This window comes from Cannabis sativa, chromosome 8 (assembly GCF_029168945.1).
Source record: "Cannabis sativa cultivar Pink pepper isolate KNU-18-1 chromosome 8, ASM2916894v1, whole genome shotgun sequence".
NCBI classification, from domain to species: domain Eukaryota; kingdom Viridiplantae; phylum Streptophyta; class Magnoliopsida; order Rosales; family Cannabaceae; genus Cannabis; species Cannabis sativa.
In genome coordinates this window covers 28,768,349-28,777,685 of record NC_083608.1, presented here as the reverse complement: position 1 = coordinate 28,777,685, position 9,337 = coordinate 28,768,349, and the positions used below count along the sequence as shown (strand labels likewise).

General features: G+C 30.5%; 1 protein-coding gene across 1 annotated transcript; it reads right to left on the bottom strand.

Moving 5' to 3' along the window:
• Positions 1-7,056: 7,056 nt before the first annotated feature.
• Positions 7,057-7,742, bottom strand: LOC115700821 (protein CYSTEINE-RICH TRANSMEMBRANE MODULE 9-like). The gene is made up of 2 exons (XM_061102701.1): positions 7,605-7,742; positions 7,057-7,508 (listed from the first exon to the last, which is right to left on the bottom strand). Exons 1-2 carry the CDS (start codon positions 7,696-7,698, stop codon positions 7,363-7,365), a joined length of 240 nt encoding a protein of 79 aa, XP_060958684.1. The 5' UTR covers positions 7,699-7,742; the 3' UTR covers positions 7,057-7,362.
• Positions 7,743-9,337: the final 1,595 nt, after the last annotated feature.

Here is a 9,337-nt window from a genome sequence, read left to right as displayed (position 1 = left end):
TAACATAACACGGACCTCCACCAACCGCAGCCACTGATTATGAAAAATCATCAATAGCATTCAAGATAAATTTTTTAATTAAACAGTTAATCCAAGAAAGAACAACGGAAAAATGACACTTCACCCTAAGCCCAATGAATCCCAGTTAGACCGCCCCACTAAGTGCATATATTTATTTTTGGTGTTTAACTTCTTAGCCCCCCATTTTTTAGGTACGATGTTTGCCACTGATTGCTTATAATTTTCTTAACCATATCTTTATATATTAAAAGTGCCTATCTAACGGCATTTCTTGGTTTAACAGAATATACTTAAAAATAAAAGAATATTCTGTTAAATTTAACGATTAGGTTTGATCTCCCGTTAACAAATAAACCCAATAATTAAACCAAAAAATTAAACAATCTTTTAAATATTAATAATCTCTTTTTAAATTAAAAAAATCATCTTAGCCACATATCTCTCTAACAAACCTATCTTGGGAGAATATTAATAATTTTTTTTATTTATTTTTTAAAAAAGAAAAATCTTTATATATTAAAGTTAACCTCACTTATCTAATGTTTTCTCTAGATAAGCATAGGAAGCAGAAATACCACTTCTATCTTTGTGTGATTGCAGATATACCACTTCTGTCATTAACCCATTTTTTAGCTTTATAATGGAGATGTAGAATATTTATAGATATAAACTTACATTACAACGCTATGTTAAAAAAAGAACTAAATAGAATAATTTACTACTCCAATAATAAATTTATTTACAATTTTATAATTACACTAATATTATTTTTAATACATTATTAAATAATATTTCAAATATAAATATTTAATTTTTTCAAACAAAAAATTTGTAATCTTTAAAAATAAAATACATTCAAAATCTTAAAAAGACCAAAATCTTAAATGAATCTAGCAATACGTGGCTCGGCACGTACATTCACCTAGTATCAATAAATATGTATGCATTGGTATTTAATATTGAAAAATTTACACTAGGCACTATATATTTTATTTTTATTATATTTTTACTGCTATGCGGTAATTATTACTTTTTTACTGTCTTAATATATATTATCCACTAAGTTTGTTATAAAAAATAAATTTTATTCCATTTAATTAATATGTGTCAGCCAAGGTTTATTATATCCTTCTGTTATTATTTTTGAACTTTGTAAAAGTTTTAATGTGATTGATCATATCACTTTTGTAACAGTTATTTTTTTAATTAAAGTTCATGATTAAAAGTTGAGAAACCTTCTCTTACACTATTCATTGTATTTTCATCTTATTTATTTGATATTGATTTCATTGTTCTTGTTCCATTTCGCCAGAATTAATTGTTATTTTCTAGATGTCTCGTACTTCTATGGTAGTTCTATTTGTGGGTGTGAAAGATGGAGGTTATAAGTACATTTATTCTTCCTTCTATATATGGTTGTTTTTGTGGTTTTTAATTCAAATTCGGGTATAAATACATTTGACAAGCTCACTAGCAAAAGAATTTTGAGGTGTGTGGTTATTTTATCTTTTTCTAAGTGGTTATATATGCTTCATTATTTTACATTTATTTTTGTGTTGTGTTAATTTTATTTTAGTAGTTTTTATTTATTCTTATTTTTTAGGACTGGGCTTGCAAATATAGCCACTATTAGATCTGATGTTGAAGATGTACAAAAGATGGTTAGTTTTTTTAATCATTTTTTATTTTGTTTTGTTTGATTTGTTTTAGTGTTGTTTTTCAGGTATTTTGCTAAGTTTATTTATTTGACATCGATTTCACTATTTTTGCTTAATCTCGCCAGAATTAATTATTATTTTCCAAGTGTTTTTGTGTTATTGTGGTGGTTCTATGCATGGGTGTGAAAGATGGAGATAATGTTCTTGATATTTGGTGTCTACAGTATAAAAGAAAAGAAAAAAGACAACAAGTAAATTTTACAGTGTGACAGTAAAATTATAAATATTTACCTAAATTCTAATATATTTGTAAGTTCTCTTAATCATTTGATGAAATAGTTGTTTGAGTTAATTATAAATTTTGGGATAACCCCGATTGATCACAAGTAAAATTCACCGTCAATATTGAAAAAACGAACACAAATTATAGTGAAGTTTAGACACCAAATTGCTTCAATATAACACTCAAAATGTTATTCTATGTTAGAGTTGATGGTGTCCCATTAAAAATAGTAGAATATTATAAACTACACTTTTTTTTTTATATTAATATAATACGTATGAATAAATTTTTATCTTTATATATATTAATGTGAGATAGTTTAATAAATAATATAATAATAAAGAATATTTTTTAGTGTAAATTTTAATATTGTGATGGGAATAGAAAAAAATATTGGTACTAGTCTAAAATTATATTCTTTTAGTATTGATTTAACACTAAATTTAATTTTTAGCATTAAAATTAGGGAAAAAAACAGAAAAATACAAAAAAGGAAAAAAAATTACAAAAATACTTTGGGCCGGCCCATTAAAAATTTATACAGTCCACATACAAATATTTACAAAAATACCACATTCACTAAGCCTTCAGCTGTACAGAGCGAACCATGAAGGTAAAAATACCGCGATCGTTTCAAAACCGCAAAACAACCAAAATGAAACCAAAACGATAAAAATACAACTATTAATTCTGGCGAAATCAACTGGAAAAGAAGACCTGTAATGATCTAAACAGAAAATGACGAAAAAAATCAGAAAAACTGTGAAGAAACTGAAATTACACATTTGTTTTTTATTTTATTCAATCAAAATAACTCCCCCTAATATCGAAATCTATATTCATGAAATGTAGATCTGTAACAAACAAATCTGGAGCTCCCACCAAATCCAAAACAATGTATGATGTGAAAAATTAAAAAAAAAACCTCATGAATAATACATCTACGTTATGTACAGTTGCATTTTGATTGATTACTGGTTTCCAATGTATATATTTTTTTAGAAACACAATAAGAAGAGTAAATTCGAATTAAGGTACAACCAGTTACGTATAAGTCAGTTTATTTTTTGTTTTGGTTGCCTTATAGTTGCATTATCGTTTTATGTTAGTTTATATATTATGCAGGAATTTAATTTGACGGGGACTAAAAAATAGTAGTTATACATAGTAAGTTTTGTGCAAAATAATTGCATATTAGTTTTATAATGAAATAACATATGCAAGTAGCAAAACTATAATAAAACTACAAAACAACTGTATACAAACTAAAATACAGGAAAAACTCTTTGAACATCAACATCCATGATAGATCTCATTGTTACCCATTGATGATATAAAAATGGACAGGAAACAACTACACAAAAAACATATTAAAAAAAATACATACAGAAGGTGTTTACACTATTAAAAAACTATGAAAAAACTATTACAAAATGAGAAATAATCAAATGAAGAAACTGAAATGAAAAACAATAAAACATCTCAAAAAACAAAAACAGAAAAAAAAAACAAAATAAAACAGAAATTAAGACTAAACAAACAAAAATGAAAAACTCATAAAAAGAACAAATAAATTAAACTAAAAAAATAGAAGCCCTAAAAAACCAAACAAAACTAAAAGAAATGTTAAAATGAAAAACCTAAAATAGTAAAATCGATAAACACAAAACACACTAATGTCAAATACGAAAAAAATTTCAAAAAGGGGGGAAACGAAAAAGAAACCGAAAACAAACCTGAGATCGAAGACCAGCTCCATCTTAAGCATTTTTTGAGCATTATCTTGATGAATTTTTTCCTGGGCAGCAACCTTTGATTTTTTTTAGGAGGAGCTTGCTCACGTTTCGACAGTTGAGAAGCAAAATCGGAGTTATCGTCTTATTCCTATTAGCTACAGATTTCAATCCCATTTTAGAACTTTTGTTTGGTAAAGGGGAGGAGAAGAGTTCAGCTATGGAGGTTTTATTTTAAAAAAAAAAACTGAAAAGAAATTGAAAATAATAAAAAAAAAAAAAGGAAGAAGAGAAAAAGATAAGTGAATGATGTAAGGTGTGATTGATATAAGTCATCAATCAATGACGTGGCTGCATGCATGAAATTGATGTGTAAGTGGTATAATTGTAATAAAAGAAAGAGGAAAGGTAAAAATGATGATGTAAGCGTGTAGGAGTTTTTTTTTGTAATAAATTGAGTAAATTAGATTTTTGATGTAAAAATTTCTTAAAATTACGAGGTAGAACATACATACAAAAAAATAATAATAATAATAATAACATAAAAATAAATACCATAATTGTTCCACTAACTAACTAAAATAAGTTAAGCCAAAAAGGAAAAACTAATTAGAATACAAGTGAACAGTTAACCCCCGTGCAAGAATCCATGATGATTCCATTAATTAAGCATTAACTACCAACTTCCCTTCCAACTGCCTCAACTTAATTATATTTAATTAAAGCTAATTAACAATAGTTTGGTTTAGTAAGTCTATTTGTGGGCTAGCTAGCTAGGCTCTTCCTCCTTCTACTCACTCACTCCTATCACACGATACATCGCTACAAGTTGCTACTTCTCAGTCAACGGTCAACTGAGCTATTCAGTCGGACCGACTATAGTACTTTAACAAATACCTTTTCCTGATTTAATTGATTTAATTAAATAAATACATGATTTAAATAAATGGGGAGTCGTGCAAAAGCCCACGTGAGATGCGGAATCGCAGATTTATACATATGGTGGGGGGCTGGCATGGCAGTCACGCACGTAACACGTGCGCCTCATAAAGTCTTATCAAATTAAATTATTATAATTTTGATAAGGTCAGTCACGACGTAACGTCTTTGGGATATTATTAAAATATAATAATAAGATAATATATCTGTCAGCTTCAATGGAGGGAAGAGTCACTGCCAGCTTATTATCCACATCAGATAAAGCTCAAAGAAGCTGTTGTCATTTTTATATATTTTCATTTTTTTTAATGAAAGAGGAGATATAGGGCACTAATATAGGAAATTTTAAAATATTATTTATTATTATTATTATTTTGTTAGGCTAATTAGAATTTTTGCCTCCGAACTATGACATGTACCAAATCATGCCCCTGAACTTTTAAGGTCATTGAAAATGCCCCCTGAACTATTGAGATTGTTAGATTTAAGAATTTTTTTTCTAATTTTAGTAAAAAAGTCTAACATGGATGAAAGTTCAAGGGGCATAATTTAGTGCATGTCAAAGTTCGAAGGGCATGATTTGGTAGATATCAAAGTCTGGGGAACATGATTTAGTACATAAACAATCATTGAATAAAATTAGACAAAAGTCCTTAAATACAACAATCTCAATAGTTTAGGGGCATTTTCAATAGCCTTAAAAGTTCAGGGGGCATGATTTGGTAAATGTCAAAGTTCAAGGGGCAAAATCCTAATTAGCCTTTTTTTTTATCCACATAAGTAATTAGAAAAATTACTTTAATAGTTGACAGTTCTAAAAGTTACCTACCATCGTCTAACATAAACATACTACTATTTAAATAATTAAATTTTATTTAATATTATAAAATAATATCATGAAGTAATTTTTTTTAAAATAAAAAAAAAATAATAATGTCACATAACCGTTGTTATATATAGACAATAGTATTGATAAAATTACATTAAAAATAATGACCACATTACATATATGATAAAAATAACTCCATGGGCAACCCCGGAGATGCTTAGGTACTTAATACCTCTAAGACTTGACACTTAATAATTAGTTAGCGGTTCACTACAAAAATCTTACTTTTAGTCACAACAAAACTTGTGACTAAAAGTAAAAAAGTTATGACTAATTATAAATTATTATTCTTGTGGTCTGACTAAAAGGTGCGTGGTTAAAAATATTAGTTACAAAAATTACAATTTGTTATGACAAAAAACTAAATTAGTGACAACTTGTATCTAAATATTATGTTTTAGTCGTAAGTAACGTTTTGTTATGTCTAAAAGTCACATTTATTCACAAAAAAATTTATGTTATGACTAATAAGTTGTTACTAAAGGTAACTGTTTTTTATAGTGATTTTCTATAATTTTTATCAAAGTAAAATAAGTGAGACCTAATAGTAAATTGTACTAATAACAATATTACACCTAATTAGAGCACTAGAAACTAGACACCTTGGGTACCCTTTTACATTTCTCAAGAAAATGGTATCATTTAAAATTATCATGAGTACAGTATACAATTTAGATGGTAATTTATCATTCTCTATCCATATAGTTTCTTGATCTAGGCCTAAAGAGTACTTAGCTAGATAGTGAGCGACTATGTTTGCCCCTCGAAGAATATAACTAATAGTAGTTCGAGAAAGAGAAAAAAAGAAGCTATGAATAGCAAAGTTAAAGCCCTCCAAGTGAAGGTTGTGAGCAAAATTATTACAGATTTAGTCAATAAGTGCCTTACAATCACATTCAATACAGTGAGGCTTGAGAGAGTGGTGGTGACACCATTGAAGTGCATGCTGGAGAGAGTGAGCTGTCATTATGATAGGTGAATGGATTCCTTGCCAAGTGATTGTGGCCATAGCCACAACCACTTGGCATATAGTCATTTTTAATAGAGTAATTTGCGGCATAACCTTCTTAAATGGTCAAGTTTTTGCAACTAACCCCAAATTCTAAAATTTTTGTGGTAAAACCTTCTAAACCCAAGTTATGTTAGCACTTAGCCCTTTCCATCCATTTTTGGCTGTTAACTGCCATGGTGGAATGTCCACGTGGCACAATTTTATTGGTCCACGTAAATAAATATTTTAAAAAATAAAAAATAATTATTTTAAAAATAAAAAAAAACAATTTTCTTTGTCTTTAAAAATTAAAAAAACAATTTTAAAAAAATAAAAATTAAAAAAAAACCCTAATTCCCTCCCTCTTTCTCTTCTTCTCTCTCTCTCTCTCTCTCTCTCTCTCTCTCTCTCTCTCTCTCTCTCTCTCTCATTGCCCAGCTCGCCGTCCCCTTCTTCTTCTTCTTCTTCTTCTTCTTCTTCTTCTTCTTCTTCTTCTTCTTCTTCTTCTTCTCTCCTTCTTCTTCTTCTTCTTCTTCATTATATTGTAAAATATTCAACCTGTGCTGAGTCTGATGATACAATATGTGATGATCATACATGTACAATGATCAAACTAAAAGCTATGAAAAATTAGAAACAAACAAACAAATATATAACACAAATAGTGTTAAATAAAAATCCATAGAATAAGATGAGTCATGATGATGATCCTGAATCCTCAGAAGCATGCATCCAACATACAACAGCAACATATGGCAGCACAATTGCACAATCACAGAGCATATATAATCAGTATAAATATAGATGTATAATATTTGTATTTGTTTTTATTAAGATGATTCTTCTTCTTACCATCCTTTCCAGAAGCCATCTCCCTTGGATTTGGTTTCAACTCTGTTTTGGGGTTGCCCAACAGCAGCAGAGGCGTCCATGGTGGGGTAACCAGCCGGTGGTGGAGCCACATATGGGCCTTGTCCGGGGGAATAAGATGAAACTGCCCAATTAATAATCACACAAATTAACAACAATATCATTAATAACCATATTTGGAGAATATAAAATGGATAATATGAAGAATTATTTGAAGTACCTGATGGCTGAGCAGAACTCATATTTGGAGATTGATGAAGATGACGGTCTTGAGAAGAAGAAGACAGCAGGGGGTGGGGGAGGAGCCGTCGCATAATGGTGGAGACTGTGAGCTTTGGCTGGTGAAGAAAGTAGGGAAGAGCTGCGGCGCGAGGCGATCGAACCGATTAGCTTGGCTACGGCTTGGCGAGCCTAGTTTTTATTTTATCTGATTGGGTTTGGGCTTCGAATTGAAGAGGAGGCAAAGTTATCGTAATAGCAAAATTAGGCTTTAACTTGCTGCTATTTCCTCTTCGTTTTTTTTAGAAGAGAAGTAGAAGAAGAAGGGGGCGGCAGGCTGGGCAATGTGTGTGTGTGTGTGTGTGAGAGAGAGAGAGAGAGAGAGAGAGAGAGAGAGAGAGAGAGAGAGAGAGAGAGAGAGAGAGAGAGAGAGAGAGAGAGAGAGAGAGAGAGAGAGAGAGAGAGAGAGAGAAGAAGAGATAGAGGAAGGGAATTAGGGTTTTTTTTTTAATTTTTAAAGAATTTTTTTTTTAATTTTTTAATTTTTTATTTTTAAAATAATTATTTTTTTTTAATATTTATTTACGTGGACTAATAAAATTGTACCATGTGTACACTGTGTACACGTGGACATTCCACCATGGCAGTTAACAACAAAAAAATGGATGGAAAGGGCTAACTGCTAACAGAACTTCGGTTTAGGAAGTTTTACCACCAAAATTTTAAAATTGGGGGTTAGTTGCAAAAACTTGCCACTTAAGGAGGTTATGTCGCAAATTACTCTTTTTAATAATCATACCAAATCCCATTTAATTTTTCTTTATGTCTTGGGCAACATCAACGTTGATTTTTATTTGTGCAGGTGGTGGGAGTGTCCAGTGATGAGAGGGTAGACTAGAGAGACAGTGGCGTGAGGGGTGTTATGAACCTGGTATTGGTGCAGGTAGTCTTCAGTCTACTGGACTACTCTAAATGGCACTATGACAGAGTGTTTGTGCAAAAATTCATTCTTGGAATAACAAAGCTTCAAAAGCAAACAAACGAAAAATTGGAAATCACTAGCAGTGAGAGTATTAGTAGCAAGGTGTGAAGTAAATCAATGGGGCAAGAGAAGGATGTTTACTACTAACCATATAAAAGATTTTAGTTTCCATACTTGCTAAATAGTTTAACATTTGAAAAGAGCACGAGTTAGAGTTTCTTCATGATGGTGGCAGAGACAGCAAGTACATGATTGTAAGACCAATCATTTGTAAAGATTTGAGCCAATTGGAAGAGCATCATGATAGAAAAGCCAAATTAAGTTCTTAATTTTTGAAGGTATTAGTTGTCTCCACATCATCTTCCACCATTTTTGTTGAGAGAGAGAGTCAAAGGGAGAAGGCTTAGCTTAAGTGAGTAATGTATTGGCCAGTGGTAGACAGAATTAACTGTATAGGTGCCATGGTGGGTAGGGCACCAATACAAAATGTCTAGGATGGAGAGTTAAGCTAGGCTGATGGAGTTAATGGCCTTGCTAATGTCATTAGGAAAAAGGCTATAAATTTGAGTTGTATCGCATTCCCTATTAGTGGTTATAATGTAACAAACTAGTAAAGTGCAACTAGAGGAGGGATTAAGGCATCTAATCTTACCTTATCCCGATATCTAGGTGTTGATCTTAGATTTGGCCAACAGACAGCGGACTTGTATTTATTACTGATGCTACCACGTATACACAATAAGAACATGAAA

Coding starts and splice junctions, on each gene's coding strand:
- LOC115700821 (XM_061102701.1), bottom strand. CDS start 7,698: ATGCGACGGCTCCTCCCCCACCCCCTGCTGTCTTCTTCTTCTCAAGAC. Junction 7,509..7,604: donor GAGTTCTGCTCAGCCATCAG/GTACTTCAAATA, acceptor TTAATTGGGCAG/TTTCATCTTATTCCCCCGGA.